Consider the following 21,010-nt stretch of genomic DNA (forward strand, 5'->3'; position numbering starts at 1 on the left):
TTCCTTACACACTTAACTAGGAATATAATGTACAAAACAAGCTTTCAAATATTCCCTACACAATGGACAGCATGCCTACATGGAAGACATCAAATATATCAATTTATATGGAGAGTGACCCAAATTGAGTCAACATTAACAAGGCTCAGGTTATTTGTAAGAGCACCTGGGTGGTGTGAGGAAGCAAGGGAAAGACAAAAGATGACCACATCTTTTGAACTCAGGTTTATGAACAATAAAACATGCTAATTGCAAATGAGAAAATTATTTTTGTCTGAATCTAGGATGACACCAGCAGATAAACTACAAATAATGTACAGTAAGTAAGGAAAAGAGAGCAAAAGGAACAGGGTAAACCAGAAAAAAGGGGAGATTAGTTAAAAGGCTAAGAACAAAAGTCAAAATTTTTAGTTTTCCTTCATCACCAGAGATCTAAGTTTGTAAGTCCTCTGTGAAATGCAAAACTGTTATTTTTCCAGAGATAATTCAGAGGATATTGTGGATTAGCAAGTCAGAACTCTGGAGCATCGTTTGTAGGCTTGGCCCCATTTGGAATCATGCCAAAAAAAGTTCTTTTCCTGTGACAGTTATTATGTAACAGTACACAGGCTACTGCATAATAGAAGTGACTTTTTCAATTGCCACTCCAAAACAAACATTTCAAAAAGTTTCCAAAGCACAGATAAACACTAAAATAGGAGGATTAGAATAGCATCTATGATATCAGGAGATTGAAAAGGTCTGTCTTGCCTCAGTGAATGAACGAAAATTTACATTACAATTAAAACCAGGGGTATGGATGCCACAACAAAGGTCAGACAAAATTTTCTTGCAGTGAAGCAAGAGGAACTGCCCAAGGAACAAATTAACACAGATCCCACTTCTAGCCCTGGGTTACATAAACAAACTAAACAAATCACTAAACAAAGTGGCTTGCTAAATTAATGACACAATTTCTTTTATCCCAGTTCAGATGAATCCAAATACAGGAAGTGAAAATGAATACTGAACTCCTTCCAGAGACAGGCTGTACTTGGGCCATCACCTGAGCTCTGCAACAGGCACAACATCCAGGAACAGCTTCCAGGGGCCACGAGGCATTTCCAGCTCTGTTCAAGACTGGGAGGTTCCACACAGCCAAGAGTGTGCTGTTGTTTTCTATTATTTTATATGCAAAGATCATAATACTTCTGTACATTGGAAAACTGAGCTGTGCAATTCTATACCACACCTGATTCTGCCTGGTCGTAGCCAAAGAAACTCAATAGCTTCAGAAGCAGTTTCTCCTCAATTTGAACTGTGAACTTTCGGGCAGTGATCATCAGATGCTACAGAGATAAACAAGTCTCAGTTTACAGCATTAACACCAGAAATATAATCCATGTAAGCTATTTAAAAGGACAACATGTTCTATTTCAATGGAATATTTTCACCTTCATGGATTTGCAGCAAAACTCCCACCTTTAAAATGTCTTTGGTAGCTTTCTTCGCTTCAAGTTATCTACAACTAGTGATGATGATTTCAATTTTGTGGAAGGCATTGTGCTTTATTATCTAATCCTAACACTTCAAAATCTTAGCTGCATTTCCAACACTAAAATCAGCTGCTTTTCAAAACAGAGTCAAACTACATGTGTGAAGATTCCAAGTGAGAAAGTAAATCTTGACAACCAACTCAGTTTTGCCCTCACAGTACATACCACAGTTGGTGGATAAATTTACAGCCAATGTTTCCAAATGGCTGCAGTGCTCAGAACTGGGTTTATGCAGCAAGATAAAAGCTTATCAGAGGGAATTTATAACCCTGTAGTCAACTCCTGAAGAGTAAAGCACAGATATTCTGGTTCACTGCACTACAGTTCTCATGAGAGAATAACTGCCTTGAAAAGGAAGGTCACAGACACGGACAGACAGGGGTCTGGACTGATCTGTCACATTTTTAAACATACTTATTACCCTGTTCATCACTGTACTGCAGCTTTAAATACCACAAACATGAGAACGTGGACACTGTGTCCTTTAAACTTCAGAATTGATTCAACAAAGTGGATTTCACAAACCACCAAATTCAGATTACAAGTAAAAATTAAGAACAGGAAGGGTCATTTAAGCAAAGAAATATCTATGTTACACAAACAAAACATTGTGGTTTACCTTGTATATATCAGTCAGTGCATTTTTACTGGGAAATTTCATGGCATTGACTTGCACAGCAGGCCCAGGGTCCAGGGGCTCATTCTCACTCACCCTGGGTGTCAGAAAGAGCATAAAAGGCCGTGTGGTGCCAATAAGTTGGTTGTCCACCTACAAAATGGACAGAAACCAGAATTGAAACTCCAGTGCTATTTAGGAATTAAAATCTCAGTCACAGCTATAAACATCTTCCAAATCAGATAACTGAAGAAGACCTATGAATAAATGAATTTGCTTCAAAATGGCAAATACCTGTATATCATGCACACTGAGCTCTAGCACCTGACTGGTTGAGAGCTGAGTGTAGTGGACATAAATTCTGGTGAGGCTTGCAAACACAAGCTCTTCAGGGACTTTGTTGACCAAAGACAATCCTATTCCACCTTCCAGTTTCACAAGCACCTGAGAAAAGAAGGAGAAAAAACCCACCACTAATAAACCAACACTGAAAAAACCTCAGATATCAAATACACAGTTCTGCAAAGAAATTATTTTTCTAGGACCATCTCCAGAGAGACTGAGCAGCTCACTGACAATTCCTCTTAGAATCAAGAGGTTTAAGGGATATTAACCCAAATTCTAAGAATGAGAAGTTGTAGCAGGAAAATCTAAAGTTCATAACACAAGGTCATCATCAGGAGAGGTTACTGACAATCATCCCCCTACTGAAATCTAGACAGGAAAATTAAAATAAAAAAGACAAGAACTAGTTGTCATGTCTTACTTCCAACTCCTGCTCTGTATCTGGATTTTTGAATTTGCGCAGATCTTGTTCTGTAACTGGAAGTTCTTCTCCCTCACTGAATGAACGATCATTTCTACGTTGGTTAAAATCAGTTATCTGGAAAAAAAATTACTATAATGATCCTTTTCCTATATATAAATACCAGCTATGTTATCCTACCTTAGCAAATTATCTTTTTAAAATATTAAGGACAAGGAAAACTTTAATAGTAACTACTTCTGGCTTATGATATTCCCATCCCCTTCATGTCTTCCATAAGGATTTAAAGATGTAATACAGAAAAATAGTATTTCCAGTAAAGGCAAAGAATGGAACTAGATTCTAGTTAATGAAGGACTGTCACCTGCAGGACTCTGGTGGGGCCATCTCGGATGACCCTCACAGCCAGTACTCCTGAGCCAGGCCTCATCTTCTGGTTAGTGAACTGCTGCTCAGGTGGAACTGGCCCCAAAAGCTCAAGTGAGTTATCAGGACCCAGAACAACTTCAGCTCCATCGTGAAGACCCTGTATTCCTCCCTTTGCCTGGAGAAAGAAAAAAGAGTAAGGGAAGAAAATTAAGTAATTAAATGATAAATACTTCAGATAACTATTTACATATATTAATTTAAAACTGTGTTTTACTTTTGTCTCCTTATTTGTCAGAACTAAAAGAAGAGCAGTTCAGCAGCATTTTACTTGACATTACTCAAGTTTCTGCTAACTCATGTTTAACCAATTGGCAGATAAAAGAAATAGCCAAGATCGATAATTAAGTAATTGAAAATTAGGTGGGTAATTGATAATTCAGTGGGAATTAAGTATTCCCACTGCATGTTTGAAACTGAAGCTATCACATCATCAAGGGATATTGGAAAGTCCTGAAAAGTTTTCCAAAATAATAGAAAGCTTTTTAAAAGGTGAACCCTGGACCTTTAGATAAGAATGTAAATCCTTACTAAAGGATTTACTGTCTAAAGACAGCAGTACAGAGCTTTTTTGGTTGCTTCAAGTAGTAACTTACTAAGTAACTTACTATGTTGCAGTAATTTCATCACAAAATGATCAATGCAATATCACAGTACTAACTACTTTTTTAATTTCTAATAAATAGTGTAATTATTTGAAATTACTAAGAACATTCAAACATAAACTCAAAACACAATCTGCTTGCACAGGTTTGCTTTGCTCCGTATTCCGAACTTGCCTCAAGGCTTTTAGTTCACTTCAATGCTAAGCCCAAATGACTCTGTCATCCACATCAGCACCAGACAAAAGAGGTTCAACGTGTGATCAGTACTGACCTGGACTACCAGGCCATGGATTCCACAGGTCAGTTTGCCATCCCGAAAGCTCCAGCTCTGGGTGCTGCTGCGCCGCTGGTCCGGCCTTCGGAGCATCAGGGGCTCGAACCTGCAGGGGAACCCCAGGGCTCAGAGCCTGCACCTCGGAACTTCTACTCTGCTCTTGTGTTAATGCTCAGCATTTACTTTGTCCCCCCAGATCGTTTTCCTAATCTCTCTTCTGAAGTGCTCTGTCAACAGTCACCTGCTGCAAAGGCATTAGCTGTGCTTTTACAAGTATTTCCAAGTCACACAGGTAATCGTGAGATTTCTTTATAAAATTAGATAAAATCCAGCTTTTTCACATGCCTTCAGAACAATGTCTTTCTGTATTCAGAGAATATCATAGGAAGTATGTTTTCACAGACATTGTTAGAAAGCCCCATCAGTTCTCTGAGGAACTGTATTTCAATACCTGTTGTCTGTGACAGCTGCCAGGCCTGCAATATCTAAAATCATACTGGAGTCCTCAGAGCGAGGAGAAGCTTTGTGGGGGTTGTGAGGAACTGAAGAACCTTCATGGCAAAGCATTCCTGATTCTGTCATCCTCCAGAGCTGGGATCGCTTGCCTGGCTCCTGTTACAGAAAAATTCAACATTTAAAGACAGTACACAGCAAGTATTTTTGTTCTGTTTTGCTATCAGAGGCTTTGAATTATAATTCCTGGAATGACTTGTATATATTTAACTTCACAGCCCTGAATTAGAATAAGGAACTAGTTTGGATAAAGGCTTCTGACTGAACTCTGATATTCAATGAACACACAACAGCAGCTAGATTCAGAGCTGCATTTAAAAGCTGTTTGTTAACTTCAGCAATCTTTAAACAGAGTTTCTATTTCTTAAGAGCTCCAGAAACAGATGACTTGGCTTACAATGCTCCCAAAAAGGAAGCATGTCCTACCCTGTTACTTCATGAGAATATCCAACACACAACTACCACATTCTGTTGTCTTGGAGGCATTTACAATCTTCCCTGCTACTTTATTCCAATTCCCTTTTCTGTCACATTTACCCCTATAAAATTCTTATACAGAAGCACCACCACAATTCAAAATAACCTATCACTTTGCAGTCTTCTTCTACCCTTTGTAAGTTTGAACCTTTTTTTTTAATGTTGTCCTACTTTCAGCATTTGGTTTTACTTCAGCACATAGCAACAGCATTATTAAAAAAAAAATCAAATGTGCCCTGGTACCTTCTTTTTCAGCAAAACTCGTTGAGTCTTTGGAGAAACATCAAGGACAAGCTCTGCATTTGCAGCATCCTTATTTGAAGTAACTGGTCTTACACTTGGCTCCTGTAACCTGGAACACCAAGAAAACAGCATCATGTTTGTTCAGAGCAGCAGCTTCTTTTGAAGTATGATTTAGACCTGCACCAAAATTCAAACTGGAAGTTTACACTTCCAATAGATCCCATCAGATTAACATTTATACTGGTTTTCCCCCTCCTGTTAGGAATTACCAGGGCAACCTAGTAACTTGAGTACATTCTTAAAAGGGCTTTGATTTCTCACTGGAACTAGGAACTTCACAAGCAAAACAGATGAATTAAAAGACAGTTTTCTACCTCATATTGAAGAAAGTAACAAAGCCCTGTATCAATCTCCCACAGCTGTTTTCAGTACATATAAACTAATGCAAGCTTAAACCTCATAGGCATGTTGTAAATAAGTGTGATTTGTGGTCAAGTGTCCTTTATACACCAAAAGACATTAAGTCCCCAGAGGGAGACCCCAAACACCCTGACTCTTCTGAGACCACATAGTGGGGTCCCAGCAGATCTACCTTGTGGCTAGCAGAAGAAATGCCAAATTCAGAAGTTGTCTGTCTATCAGTAATTTGGGTATTTTACCTCATTTGGACACAGTACCTTTGCTTTAGAGGTGCAGCTTGACACTGTTTATTCTGTCACACAGTGAGAAGGATTTAGCATATAAGGTAGATGAAAGTTTAACTCTATGTGAAAAACTTTAAGAGAATGCTAATTTGATATTAATTACTTCAAGCTTAATGTGAATGTTAAAAATATTTCCATCAAGGATATAAAGAATTACCCTGAGAAAGTATATGTAGCAGCAATATAGATGAAGTTTTCATAGTAAAGCTGTTTGCTGTCTTGGAAGTCATTCATGCAGCAGACAACTTCTGAGGAGCCTGCTCCTTTCACTGTCAGTGTGATGAAGGGAGGCAGGACTGGCTCATCCCAGGCATAATCCAGAGAGGTCATGGGCTTCACATCAGTGGACAGCCTGGGCTCCACCACCCCGTGCTGCTTAAACACAACTGGGACCTGCAACAGTCAGGAAGGAGGAGTTTGTTCATACAGGAACTGTTCATCAGACACACCTTTGGCTATCATTTGCTCATTTACTAGGAGCTGATGACTGAAACATGTTTAGATCACTTCCTTCCCCCCCCCAATCATTTCCATATGCATATTCTTCCATTCAGGTCTTAAGTAAAAAGAGTCTTAAAGGGATGAGAAACATCTTTGCTTTTATCTGTCATCTGTGGTTCAAAATGTCTGCAGGCCCACAGAGCATCTCAAACCCTGCTAATCTAAATTACAAGACTAGAACACATTAAACATCATCCCTCTCATTGGTGATACTCCTCTTCCTTGTAAGACTTTTAAAGCACTCATGAAAGCCACAGTGTTACCACTATTATTTGAAAAAGATGATGTAGCTGTGTACTACCAATTTGTACTAGAACTTCAAATTACAAAAAAATTACAATTATTACAATTACAAATACTGTAAGACATTAATTTTATTTCATTACATAAATTAGTCAGCTCCCACTTCTAACCAATACAGAAGAACTACTTTTTCACTAAACAAAGTACAGGATAAAATCTGGGGTTTGGTTCTTTTACCTTGGAAAAATTGTCAATGCGGAAGGGTGGTGGTAACTGGTCGGTGTCGCTGAATGCAATCCGGTATGTGGCTCCTTGAAGGGTAATTTCTACTCTTAAAAAGTAACATTTTCCCAGGGTGTCCCTGAACAAGATCAGTACAAGACAGGTAAACTTCTGATCTGCATTATCTGCAGTGTTACACAGCTGCTTCTACCAAAACACAGCAGCTGCAGAAGATTTATAGTTCACAGCTACCTCATATTAATGTGGAATGAATTGTTCTTGTTGACCTCAAAGCCCCCGGACCAAATGCAGTTTGGGACATCCATCAGCCTCACACACAGCAGCTGATCATAATCATTCCGTGGCCAGTGGAACACCACACTGGAACCAGGGAGGGTGGAGATGTAGCCATCAGGATTGGATGTTCCCTAGGAACAGAAATTGGTAAATAATTGCTAAATAATCCCAGCACTGAAAAATCCACTACGAACCTATAAACCTCTAAAATACAAACACAGCCACTCTTCTGTCAGGTGGATGCTGCTATTGGAATAATGAGAAAGATTCTCATAACCAGCCAACAATACTTTCAAGAACAACGTCTGCTCTTCCTGAGCAGATGCTGGGACTAAATACAGTACTGCACTAAAAAGTCACCATCAGGAAGTTTCTTACCCGACCTCTGGCAAATTCCCGCTGAACAAAGGCCAGCTTGTAGCTTGATTTATTGTCTAACAGGTACCGGGGAGCAAAGGTCACCATGCAGGTGTCAATGTAACGGCCTCTGCCTTTTTTAACATCAATACCTAGTAATAAAAACAAGGTGAAAGTACAGCTATTATTTACAAAAGAAAAAGATAGCTGCCATCATATATTTCAGAGAAGACAAGTTCTTTCTTGGGTTCCTGAGATGAAGGCTTTGTGCCATACCACTGCCTTGCACTGAACATTATTTTAAACACCAAATGTGACCTTATGCCATCTGCTATCCTCTATTCCTCAGGTACAACTTAGATACTGAAGATAACTGAAGATAAAAAAACCCAAAATAATTCCCAATCACAAGTATATCAATGCAAGTAATTATTTCACTTTTAAACATATGAAAAATTCCTCGCAATCACTGTGAAGTAACTTCCAGACTCTCATTTAATTTAAAACTAAAACCTGCTTGTACTTTGTATACAGCAGGAGCACAAGGAATCCAGAAGCTGCACTCCTGCACATCAGCCTAGGCAGGCACACCAGCCAAAACCCCCAGAAGCAGCACATGGCTGAACAGTTACAGTACACAGACACTCAAAATAATCAGAGTAATGTCATGGGATATAGAATGCACTTGGAATTAACATACAGGGGGAATAAAAACACAGAAGCAGACAGAACAGCTTGACAATGTAGTTATTAACACTTAGTGATGAAAAGCAAAATTAAAAATGAGAACTGATTTTTAAGCTAATAAAGTTCAAAACAGAAGATATAAAAATACTTAGAATACCATCTTTTGTTTAATGGTTTTGTCTGGACCCTCAAAAGCCTTTAAGAAGATATGTTTCTCTGCTGCAATTGTTCTGTTTCTGGTGCCACTGACATTGTATTTCACCAAGAGTTCCACAGGGTTTTCCAGAGTTCCCATCATCACCTACCAATGTTATAGATGAGGCCTGGCCTGTTTCCATGCTGGATCACCTTAAGGGCTCTGACACCACTGCCACCATCCAGGGAGAAACCCTGGCACCAGCCAGGCATACCTTCAGGATGGATTCCCCTTCCAACCCTCATTGTGCAACTAAGGGTGAGAAGAAAACACAAAGGTTTAGTCATTGAAATGAAGGATCAGACAGTAACACAATGCTGGTGATCAAACACATGCCCAGATAGAAAAAGAACATCTGTGTCTGGATATAGGAGCATTTGAAGCCATGATAAATCTCTTACTGAGTGGCTCATTCTGCATTTGTGCCATAAGCCCTTTCAACACATTGGTAAGGAGTCAATGGCCATGTCCTGTAAAAAGCTTGGCAATTTCCAGACTGATTAATCATGATAGCATTTGTGTGTCTTTTATCTTTGAAATTAAAAAAAAAAAATTAAAATTTTGAATAAATTGAGACACAACAGAATTGGCCAGCCAAGGAATTTTCAGTGGGAAATGTCTAAGAACCCAACATGCTCAATACAGCATAAAAAAAAAAAACATTTCACAGGTCATCTTAATTCTTTCATCTTTGTAAAATTCCTCCTGACTGCCCTTCTTACTTACAAGTTTGGCTGTTCTTTATCAGCATAACAGAACAGCAGTGGGCTGAGGCTTCTAGCAAGCTCATGCTCTTCAAACTGACCAGCTGCATCTGTTCTTGCATTATCTTGTCTGAAAATAAGTGGCAATCCTTTAAGTAAACAGAGAAGAAAAGAGTGTTAAACTACACATCACCTTTGTACAAATTAAAATGAGAATGGTAAAAATTTTAAATTAAGGAACCCAAGATATTTTTGTTGTAGTATTTTAGCCATTAGTGTGCATGAATTCTTCTTTTAGTTCTTCATCTAATCTTCTCAAAACAGCTGTTCACAGCTGCAGGTCATGAGACTGGTCCATGCAGACCTGAAAGTGCCCGTGGAAGTCACAGAGACTCACAGCAACTCAGACCTGTTGCCTTCTCAAGGCATTTCAGTCTTTGAAAACCACATATTTTAACAATGATCTAACGTGTATTGATTTACTGAGAGGTACAACAGCTCATGTTTGAAAATCTGTAATCTAGCAAGCCAATGTATAAGTTATCTGCTGTAATGAAACAGTAGCTGCTGGCACTATGAAAAATACAAATTCTTACAACCTCTATTCCTCTTAAATAGCATCTAAAAACTTTATTTGGTTAGAAAGCAAATCAAAATACTACATGAAATCCTCATTTCCCATTTCATGACTACAACAGAACCTGCCTGTTTTGTTGATTAGCCAGTATGGAGCCGAGATGAGTATTTTGAGAGAGCCCTCAGCACGGCACACGATGCGGATGGTGAGGTTCAGCAGCCGCTTGCTGACATCGTAGAGCCGCATGCGCACCATGTAGTTCTGTGTCCCCGGAGGGATCAGCAGCTCTTTGCACACTGGGAAGTTTTCTAGCAATATCCCTATGAAATAAAAACAAAGGGCAAAGTAAAATATCACCACACACAACACAAGTTGTTGATAAGCATTTAAGTTGGTGTTTCACATAACTTGGTCGCCCTAAATATTTCATAGAGCTCACCTTCATCAACTTTTAAACCTGCACGGTACAGTAAACTCTGACCTCATGAAGAAATGCCTCAATTTAAGTCACAAACAGCAAAACAAGTTCTGAAAGGGACCTTGCTTAGGACTAATTATTGCTTTAGGCATTACAGGTCTAGCCAGTGTTAAATAATTCCACATCTACTCTCAACACAAATTGTTTCTGTCAAAAAGAAAAGAGCAAAACCACCCAAAATTTTAGAAGCTTACTTGATTTATTCCCCTCTTTACCACTGTTCTCTTCACTTTCCACTCTCAGGAAAACAAGAACTGAACAAGGCACACTCTAAGTGTTGACAGATTTGGAGGAATGATGCCAATACTGAGTTGCTTTTTTTCAATGTGTTCATTTCATTATTAAAAATATGAAGCCCTGCAACCCAATGAAACCATCATTTAAATGCTTTCTATTTCTTTATTTTTCCATTCTGTGCCATAGTTCATTGCAGAAACAAGTTTCCTGGAGGCACAGGGAGGAGCAGCCAATGTTCCCTGGGCAGGACCTTACCCAGCTCGATGTTCTGGGCCGTGTCAGCCGTGTGCAAGGCAGCCTCTTTGCCAGGCTTCAGTGTCCCACTGATGGGCAAACCCTTCACGTAGAACTCCAGCTCACAAGGCAGCAGATTGCAGATCACCACCGTTGGCAGGAGATAAATGGTGTGCCCAGGCTGCCTGAAAATCTGCTTAGCACTGTCAGAGAAGATGCTGGAAGGCATGTAATCTGGGTAATTTTCTTTCTTGATAGCCACACAAAACCTGGGAATGCCAACACGCAGGAGAAGTCAATGAGTTTGATGGAACAATTAAACCCTGTCTTTCTGTATTGCACTAAGTCCTCTAAGATGCTCTAACTTCAAGATTGGTAAGAAAAACAGCATTTAGAGTTGTTCTCCACATAATCACTTTGTAGATTATTATAAGGTATTTTGTATTCATGTCTGACATTAAGACAACATGAGTCTTCTGATTTTAATCAAAGACTAAAGTCAGTTTCCCAAAAACTGGTCTATTCAGAGACCTAACAGAAAATGGCTATTAAGAGATTACAACCTTTAAATCCAACTTCCATAAACCTGCAAAAGCATGTTCTTAATGCTACTTAAACGAGATTTTACCATTAAAGTAAACTATAATCATGTTCTTAAGCATAAATGCTGAATGTGTCCTACTTCCCAGCAGATATATCCTTGCTCTGACCACTTGACATTTCAGGTTTCATTAGTTGAGATGAAAAATTGAGCTGGTAAAGCTTCATTTTAAATAATTTGTTTCTTTTGCTCCCTGTGATACATTCAAAAACAGCATATTAGGAAATAAACTAAAAAACTGATACAGAGCAGTAACTATACAGTGGGCAAAGGTAATTTCCTGACATAATTTCCATAATCCCTATCCTAGTATTTCCTAAATTCAGAGCAACCCTAAATCAATCATATCAGAAAGCTACAAAATTCCATTAAGCCCTCACTATGCAGATACATTTTTGGCCTCAAACCAAGCAGAGGACATTGAGGACAAAGAATGAGTATTTGTGTATGTTTTGGAAAAACACTCATTATCCTCAGTGAGACAGAGCAGTTAATTTAATGTAAATTCACATCCTATTTCCTAACAACTTCTTTTTTTTACAATAAATATTCATGGTGTGCTTTGCATTGTCAGAGGTTTAACAGGCACTGTCAGAGGGGCTTCAAAGAGCCCTGCAGAACCAGAGCAGCTACACTTCACTGCTTTCTCACTATTCCAGAGACCCAATAAAACATCCCACTAAACTGCAGCAGCTTTCATCTCTAAGCATTTTCTTTCCTGCTATTTACTTTCACAGGATTTCATTTATCAGAGCTTACAGAAGAATTAGGCTTTAATTGTCACCTGAAGAACCTGCTGTTTTCAGACTCCATGGAGTGACACTCCCTCTTGCTGCTGCACACCTCTGCTGCCTTCTGCACATCAGTCCAGTGAATTGGAGCCTTACAGAAGAACACTCCCATTCCTTTGGGCCTGGCTTGCAAACGCCAGGATGTGAGATGTAATGGAATAGCAAAGGAATCTCCTGGCATAACTGCTGGAAGGACTACAGGCTCTGCAACCAGAGAAGAAAACACACACATCAAAAGGCTCCTTTACTGAAAATCATAAAATTTTGTAGTAGTAAGTCTCAAGTTTTTAAGGCAATACATTTAATTTTAATGTAAATCACTTCCTGCTTTATGCATGTTCAAAATCCAACCTGCTATTTTCAGCTCTATTAACAATCTGGCAGCAGACTTATTTCAGTGTGTAAACCTGAAACAGCCTAAAAACTTGCTGGTACTCAAATACTTTAGTGAAAATGCTTGTTCCAAAAACCTCACTCTTCAAACCTTTTGGGTACATTATCAGTGTATCATTACATTTCTACACTAAAACTTTGCATGGTAACAACAAAACCCTCTAGACTGCTTCTAAAGAGATAACTTGGCTACACACAGAAATAAGATTCAGTCTTTACAGAGTCTCAGCTTTCCCTGCTTATCTGAACAACAACCAAAAATCCTCCTGGGCTCTCTAGTCTCTTGCTGTTTTCTTCTTAACATGACCCATTATCCTGTCCAGAGAAGAGTTCTCTGGTGTGAAGCATCACATCTCCCTGGGGAGAAAGCTGAACTCCCCACAGTACACAGGGAATGCCAGAGGAATGTGGGTCACAGGAGTGTGCAGCACTCACTGTCAGGGGCAGAAGGACTGTCCAGCCTCAGCTCCATTGGAGTTTCCAGCTTGTTCTTCACCATCAGGGCTGAGCGCACCGTTATCACCTTCCGGGCACTCCCCTCCATGGTGACTTCAAACACCACACGAACTGGAGGCAATGAAGAAAACTGGAAGATATTTAAAAGCATTTAAAAGCTCAGGTAATGAATATATCTGGGAAGAGGAACACCTCCATTTTGAAGCACTAACTGCTGGAGGAAAGCTTGCCAACTGAGTCCAACCATGTGCAAACTCCTAAGGTGTATAAAGAGATTCAGAACAGTGGTTCATGATCCTGTCCCTCCTCCTCAAAGCACAGTCAAATGATGAGCAAGCAATTCCACATACCACTAACTCCATTATCTTTCTTAAAATGATGCAAGTTCAAATAAGAGCAATACAGATCCTAAAAGAAAAACTTCATACATAATCTCACTATTACATTATTTAATAAATCCATGGAGTTTGAAGTCAAACCCTCATATAATTACCAGTCACACATCATTCCTATCTGTCAAAACTGAAAAAATAAGGTGGAGCTTGCTTAACATATTCATACTTTGTTCACTCATAGCTGCCCTTCTGCTGTAATGTTTTACCTTCTACATTACACGAAGTCATTGCCACTTTGATCCTAAAAACAACATTTAGTATGTATTTACATGCTACAATTAATATTGGAACTTAAGACCCATCTTTCAAACATTTATACTAGTGAGGAATCATAAATATTTGTTCTGATTTGAAAGTGCATTTTGTCTGCTTAAATTTTGTTTCGATTCAATTAAAAGGTTCTAGAAGGATGGAAAAGCCAGTTAACTTGTAGAGTTTCCCTACTCTAACTTAAGTAGCTCTCAAAAAATCAAAAATATATACTCACATAGACTTGTGGATGTATTATATTTGTTCTATTTATTGGGCTTCCAAGCTGGGAAGAAAGCAAACAAGAAGGTTAAAGAAGTTCAACTGTTAAGATATTGCTCTCAGCTTTAACACAGAACTTTTCTACAGAAGAATAAACTTTCATCACTTTGTGTTTCTGATCTTCAGTACAGCTTGGAATCATGTCAGAACTAGATTTGCAAAGCCTGCTTGTAATACTGCTTTGCAAAAAAATGAAGCTTAAGGAGGGTTTGTTGTAAAGAAAAATTCTACAGGAGATGTTGCTGAACAGTAGGTCTCACTAATTTACCATAATCTCATAATTTGCATCCTTTTCCTTCAATATTCAAATTACAGAGAGATGATCCTTTTTATGCTTCAATATTAAAACATCAGAAAATTCAAGTAAGAGACCACTGGCTCTTGTCAGCAGTATCAAATCAAATTTAACTCTGTTTTATATCAAAAAGATCTCAACCTCCTATTTGTCCAGTGCTCAACAACTTCCAGTAGCTAGTCTCAAAACTTGGTACATCTTGAAATCCACAAGACCATTTTTATCACTGAGCCTCCACCAAATGCCAGCCTGCTGATCATTACAACTGCATTTTCCCTTCATGACAAGTATATTTTGTCTACAGAGCCACATACTTCAAAAACAATCCCTAGGCTTACAGGAAATTGCCAGTGTTGTTTATTTTAAGCAAATTAAATACATGAAAGGCATTCTTGCAATAAAAGAAATAAAAGTAGCTGCTGAAATGCTGGGCTGATTTAAAGCTCAGTCTCCACAAGTGCATGGCCTGTCACTAATACATTTGTTCTGTCACTGGAAGCTTTGGCTGCCAAGCACAGATTAACTGCTGACTGCTCTGGCTGTGCTTTGCTCACACAGTTAGGAACCCAGCATCTCCAAAATCCCCAGTCCAGGCTAACTGGAAAGAGGATAATCTCATACAGCAGATGCTTTTAGATGAAAATCTTGCAGACATCATTACTACTAATTTACATATTCTTTTAAAACACTCAAAATTAGAACTTACAGTTTGAGAGGAGGGATTCTTATCTGGAGCAGCGTATCGGAAAAATGTCCCAACCTTGTCCACAGACACTGGACTCACTTCTTCCCAGCCATTTACTCTCACTTGCAACTGATGAATCCTCAGATCATGTGTGTGCCTGCCAGGGTAGATCAGGTTAAATTACTACTAAGCATTATTATTCAGACTAAATACCAAAGACTTCAAACCACAAATATCCTCTGGATTCTGTTAAAAGAATCTCACTAAAGCATTAAAAAATCTCAAGTTTTTCCATTTCATGGACAGATGGACCTGATTTTATGTCTAATTACTCCCTTTTCTAAGGAACACACAGACACATGACTATGTTGCAAAAATAAAAGAGTGCCACATATTTGTTAAAAAGCTCTATTTCCTAACTCTGGTAACAACCAGCAGTCCTTTAAAATAAAGGACAATGATTTGTAACTGAGGCCCCCAAGTCCTTCTAAAAGCTTACAATGATCCAACTCACATACAGGAATAGCTGCCAACAACAGCAATAGTTGCTGCTTTCCCAGAGAAATTATAATTTCACTCCATATAAAGATATTAAAAATAGAAACTAAATATTAACAGTAGATTTTAAAGCAATTAATTGTCAATATAACACCTGCCAGTGCCCTCACAACTGGGAACCTGTGTGTTCCACATACGAGACTGTCAGAACATCTCATGGCCTGGTCCCTTCACCTGTGTCTGAGTTTCCCTCTGGTTTCAAACTCAAACGGAACCTCTTCCCCAGTGATAACCTCTTTCCATTCACTGACATTATGGGCATCACCCAGCAATGTCCCGTTTTCCTCAGGAACAACACCTGGACTCCCACTGTGAGACAGCGCAGCCCTGTGAAGAGAACCACAGATTTTACAAAATGACTCCTTCAAGTTACAATTGCTTTTTAGTCTGACTCAGTCCTGCAGTGAACACATTCACACCATGATTGTACTTTCCACATTCTGTTAAGTCTCTTGAAAAAAAACCCAACTTTTTGTTTAATAATAAAACTATCTCTGTGTCAAAGAAGAGGCTCTTAATTGAATAAAACTGGGAGTTGCCTACATGTCTGTGCAAAACAAAAGTACTGAAAACAACAGGGTTTGGCTGACAGGGAAGAGGAGCCAGACAAATATTGAAGTGATCCTTACCGGGTTGGGGTCGTAGTCAGGGTGGCAAACCACAGAGTGCACCCAGTGTGATTTCTCAGAGCAAAGGGGACAAACGGCTGCCTGCGCTTTGGGGTCTTCATTTCAGCTACAAAACAGAACAAAGACTTGTCTGAATGTCCACGAGAAACATTCACAGGTGTTCATGTGGGATGAGACACAATGGCTGCAGAACCACAACCTGCACTAACTAAAGGAAACAAAGAAACAGGACATCAGATCATCTACAGTTTTTACAATTAGTAACTACTACAGAAATGGTACAAAACAAACAGACATTCTTCCCCTACATCAACTCCACTTGGAACTAAGCTTAATCTACATGTTCTTTTGTTTCTTTATATCAAGTCTTACAAAATACTATGCCTTCAGTTACACCTAACATGTAGAAAATATAACTAAAAACCCAAGCATAATCAGAAACCTTTTATGTACACCCAAATGTTCATGAAATACTAAACACACATTCACTTTTAATTAAGATTTATGCTATATTTAATGTGACAAATACAGGGTTAGCCAGTATCCCTTTAAAGGGACTTTTATTCTCAATGCCTGAACAAGTAGAAATACTTTCCTATACAGGAAAAAGCCTACTGAAATATGGAAAATAATTTAAGAGCAACCAAAGTCAACCTGGTTTTGTTAAACTGTTGGGACAGCAAAACACCAGAAGAAGATACTTCTCCTCTCATGTTCGACTTTCTCCAAGCACAAATTTCTAACAGGCACACAAGTGTTACTCTCATCTTCCACGCAGCAGTGCATGAAATCTGTGAAAATACTTACTGAGTTTGGACAGTAAATTACTGACAAAGTCCAGTAATTTACTTAAAAAGGAAGATAAATGGCTGCTACCTCACTACACACATCTTTGGTATGAGAGAAGTGGAAAGGAGGCACACACTAAATCAGCTGCTTAAGGAAAAGGTTAAGACAGAAATCTCTTCCCCAGACCTGATCTGAAGTCACTCCCAAAGGTTCCCAGAGGCAAGCAGGGGTGATGTGGGGAGGGCAGGAAAGGTTTTGAAGGAGTTACTGATCATGACAGACAACTTTCTGTCACATCAACAAATCCCCATGGACCCTCACATTGTCCATGAAGATTTAAATCTGATCTAAAGCTTACAGACAAAGTTATTTCCAATTAAACAGCAAGAAGATTAAATCCTTGAAAATCAAAAATCTGATTTTTGCCAAAAGCAAATAAATGGTTTTAGTGTTGAGTTTCACTTTATGTAATTTTTTGGCTAGCCCAGGTTCTACAAAATTAGACCAGAAGCCAAATGAACTTTTAGTTTTGTGTTTCATCTATTGCCAATTTATCTTTGGAGACTTCTAAAAAAGAACTTTTGGGACTATGCCCTGATTTTCAAAAGAAATGTAAAAGTTGCATTTTGAGACTACTGCCTGAAAAAAAAGTAGACTATCATCACCAGGAGGATTTTTTCATAATTGATTTAGTAATTTAGCTGCAACCCCTACTAAAAGCCAAGCAATTAATATTAGATGTTTGCTGCCTGTTTGATTTTTGGGAAAAAAAAAAACAAACAGAAAAAATATTTCAGAAAAATAAATCCAAAATTTTCCATTTTGTTGTTTTTTAAAACTCAGAGAAAATATTTCTAATGGCATTCAAACAGGAAACAGATGTAGATTTCTAGAAAGTTTTCTGTCCTCCCATCCATTAACTTTTCTACAGGGCTATATATTTATGAAGTGTGCTCTTTGTCTTCTGCATGGTTTTGCCCAAAACCTGTCCTATCAAATAGACCCCAAACAAATTAACAAAATATTTATTAGGAATGCTTTACTTCCTAAGGCTTACTGAAAACAGCCTGTGCTTCCGAAGGCATCTGAAAGTTTAAAGTACCTAAATATGCTAAATTAGGCATAAATATGTATATTGAACATCTGGTGGATATTTTTAGAATATAAATTAAATATTGTAATAATTACAGTATTTTTAACCCCACTGTACTGTCCCTCTAGAAGAGGGACACTGAATAGTCAACAATTCACATAACCTTCCTCACAAAGGGAGTTTTCCTACGTGGGGTTATATTTCTCCATTCTTTCCTGAAGGCCCCAGAGAATGACAGGATGAAATATTAAATTTAGCACACTAAAAGAAAAGTAGCTGTTACATTATTTGGCTTGAGGGTTTTTTGGGTGTTGATTATTTTTAAATACAGAGCCCAATCCACCAGCAAGTCCCACATACAGCACAGTATTTATTGTGCAAGAGCCTTCCAAAGAAGAAAACCACCTTTTGGTGTCTGTGTGCTGTACAGTACCTCTAGCATAGATCTGATGCTCTAGGTTAGTCAAACTGGCTGTACTCCTAGTTCTAAGGTAGACAAGAGGGAGGCCTGGCAGACAGGAAAGACAAAGTTAGCAGGTAAGAAAATCCACACAAATAACAGATCAATCTTTCCCTGCATGCATAAGGGAAGATCCACGTCATGCAATTCTGAGTCTCGATTCATTTGCTTACACTAAGCTGGCATTTGAATTGCTAAAATTCCTTCCAGAAGGAACTCTGGGAGAAAATAAGAGGAAAAGACCTGCCACATATGGAGAGCTATTAGTCAGGTGATTATTTCACCAAAAGGACAGCATTTTTTTCCAGAAACTCAAGGTATTTAGGTCTTTGGGGTACAGAAAGAAAAAGATCCTCTCTGAACTGCACACAGTCTAAACTCAACACTGATTTAATCCTTGACATGAGTGGCAGACAGAAAGGAAGCAGAACTATCAGTGCAAAGCTCTTTCTCAAAGCTAAGCAGCCAGAAAGCTTTTAGTTTTAAAAGAATTGAACATAATTGAACAGAAAGCAGCCTTTTTGTCTTTTTTTTTGTCTTTTTTTTTTTTTTTTGCCAAACATCTCTAACAAATCACTGTATTCTGTGAAGCCAAAATACTTATGTTTGGAATACATTAGACAGATGACCATGTGTGTCAGGACTGTTTCAAATAAAGTGTGATTAATGACCAACATACTCTGCCCAAAACATGGGGGATCCACTGAAGAACCCATCCAGTCTTCTGAGCTGATTACATTCACTTCTTTGTCCTGTTTACAGTAATCTTCCATCCAGGACTGCTTGGTACATGTGTATTGCTCTAGAGGAATGTAAGCACAGACAGTCAATGTCTCCAAGGTGGCAGTAAACAAAGTCATTGAAAAGTGTGTTAAATTCATCACACTCAAGTTACTCCACTTTAGCAGCAGAAGTTTCACTTCACTGCTTTTTCTGTGAGTTACTTACATAAGCTGAAGACAAACAACAGCTCATAAAATCACAGCAGTGCCTTAAAAAAAATATATCCCTCAGATTTTATTTTTTTTAAAAACTTTCAGTGGAATTTCATGCTCTTAAGACACTCCTATGTCAATCTAAGAGCTCTCCCTGCCGAGGCAATTAACCTTAAATATTTTCATGTTACAAGTACTTCCTAGGGGTTTTGGGGTTTGCTTCTTTTTAAGAGGCACAAGCACATTCCTGCATAAATATCAAGACACCAATTGAGTCCTCTGGCACAAATGCTAATCACAAACTAACCTCACTACTTATTATCACTGCTTTTAAAAACCATAATCTTAGAAATCATTGATTTGCTTCTCCTCCTGCCACCTTGGCTCCCCCTCTTTCCGCCAACCCCCTGGATTCTCCTTGGGGGAGAAAGGACAAAGGAAGGTTTTTCTGTTATATCTATAAGCTCAGCTGTTGGCTTTTTTTTCTTTTTTAATTGTGCCCACCAAATAATTCTGAATGAGCAATAATATTCCTGGGAAATGCACACAATTAGAGCTCCCCAATGCAGAAGCTCACATGAAATTGGAGTTAATGATGAACAAAATATTTTGATTTCCAGATGTGAAAACTGACAGCTCAGATGCTCAGAGACCAAAAAACTGAAATGAGTAGCACCCCACTACACTTGTCAATGTACTGAAAAACGATGAGCTGATCAAAATATTTTTAAGCCCTGTGAAGCACAGAGAGCTTCAGATGAAAGCCTGCTTCTTATTAAAAATAAATTTCAAACAACATACAAATTTGATAGAATTCATATGACCAGAGAAAGAATTCCTACTAACCTCTAACATGTGCAGCTCATGTCTTTACACTTTCACAACATCTGATAGAACATAGGCTGCCTAAAGTCACACCTGGTACAGCATCCTGGGAGGCAGGGAGGCACTTGGGCCAGTCCTGCTCCCTCCAGCAGCACTTTAATTACAGATGTCTGTCATTTCCAGCAGTGAGAAGCAGATGCAGAGCGCTGCTCTCAGGGACTATTCCCACCTACCTATGAGAACAGAGGTGATGTTTATATCCAGGCGTGGTCTGGCCTTCACCTCCAGCTTCAGGCGGGGGGGGTGCAGGCGGCTGGAAGCTTGCTGCTGCCAGGACACTGAGCACGGCCAGGGCTCAATGAAGGGCTCCCAGCCTGGCACAAACACAAACACAAAGCATCACCTCTGCTGCACAAACACAGGCCACACTGCAATGCTCTTCACAGATTTAATAATGAAACTTTCGTCATTACATCCTTTATTTTTAATCGGTGTACCAGTTGAAGTTGCAAGCTTATGGATTTAATTTAATACCTAATACAAATTTGGTCCAGCTCCTCCATTTAGATCATGTATGTAGGGTATATATGTAGGATATTTCTTGCAGAAATATCTTAGCTCCAATTACAGCACTAGAAGGCAATTACAGCTCTATATTTAAGCTACCTGGAATTAAGCTCTC

General features: G+C 38.8%; 1 protein-coding gene across 5 annotated transcripts in view; it reads right to left on the reverse strand.

Moving 5' to 3' along the window:
* VPS13D (vacuolar protein sorting 13 homolog D) overlaps positions 1-21,010 on the reverse strand; it is a 96,158-nt gene that overhangs the window by 40,624 nt on the left and 34,524 nt on the right. For 3 of the 5 annotated variants that reach the window (XM_088178795.1, XM_088178794.1, XM_088178793.1), the window contains exons 38-62: positions 20,562-20,702; positions 19,248-19,370; positions 18,542-18,616; positions 16,227-16,332; positions 15,772-15,924; positions 15,061-15,196; positions 14,016-14,063; positions 13,113-13,263; positions 12,278-12,488; positions 10,914-11,161; positions 10,072-10,263; positions 9,389-9,515; positions 8,772-8,914; positions 7,801-7,931; positions 7,378-7,553; positions 7,141-7,264; positions 6,317-6,552; positions 5,456-5,564; positions 4,674-4,834; positions 4,220-4,328; positions 3,282-3,461; positions 2,918-3,034; positions 2,446-2,595; positions 2,155-2,304; positions 1,232-1,328 (exon numbers count right to left, since the gene is read on the reverse strand). In XM_088178795.1, the coding sequence (XP_088034921.1) occupies positions 1,232-1,328; positions 2,155-2,304; positions 2,446-2,595; positions 2,918-3,034; positions 3,282-3,461; positions 4,220-4,328; positions 4,674-4,834; positions 5,456-5,564; positions 6,317-6,552; positions 7,141-7,264; positions 7,378-7,553; positions 7,801-7,931; positions 8,772-8,914; positions 9,389-9,515; positions 10,072-10,263; positions 10,914-11,161; positions 12,278-12,488; positions 13,113-13,263; positions 14,016-14,063; positions 15,061-15,196; positions 15,772-15,924; positions 16,227-16,332; positions 18,542-18,616; positions 19,248-19,370; positions 20,562-20,702 (3,594 nt within the window). The remainder of the gene's footprint in view (positions 1-1,231; positions 1,329-2,154; positions 2,305-2,445; positions 2,596-2,917; positions 3,035-3,281; positions 3,462-4,219; positions 4,329-4,673; positions 4,835-5,455; positions 5,565-6,316; positions 6,553-7,140; positions 7,265-7,377; positions 7,554-7,800; positions 7,932-8,771; positions 8,915-9,388; positions 9,516-10,071; positions 10,264-10,913; positions 11,162-12,277; positions 12,489-13,112; positions 13,264-14,015; positions 14,064-15,060; positions 15,197-15,771; positions 15,925-16,226; positions 16,333-18,541; positions 18,617-19,247; positions 19,371-20,561; positions 20,703-21,010) is intronic. The other 2 variants (XM_088178798.1, XM_088178796.1) reach the window with 1 other exon arrangement.

This window comes from Sturnus vulgaris, chromosome 25 (assembly GCF_052056855.1).
Source record: "Sturnus vulgaris isolate bStuVul1 chromosome 25, bStuVul1.hap1, whole genome shotgun sequence".
In the NCBI taxonomy this organism is placed as follows: Eukaryota; Metazoa; Chordata; class Aves; order Passeriformes; family Sturnidae; genus Sturnus; species Sturnus vulgaris.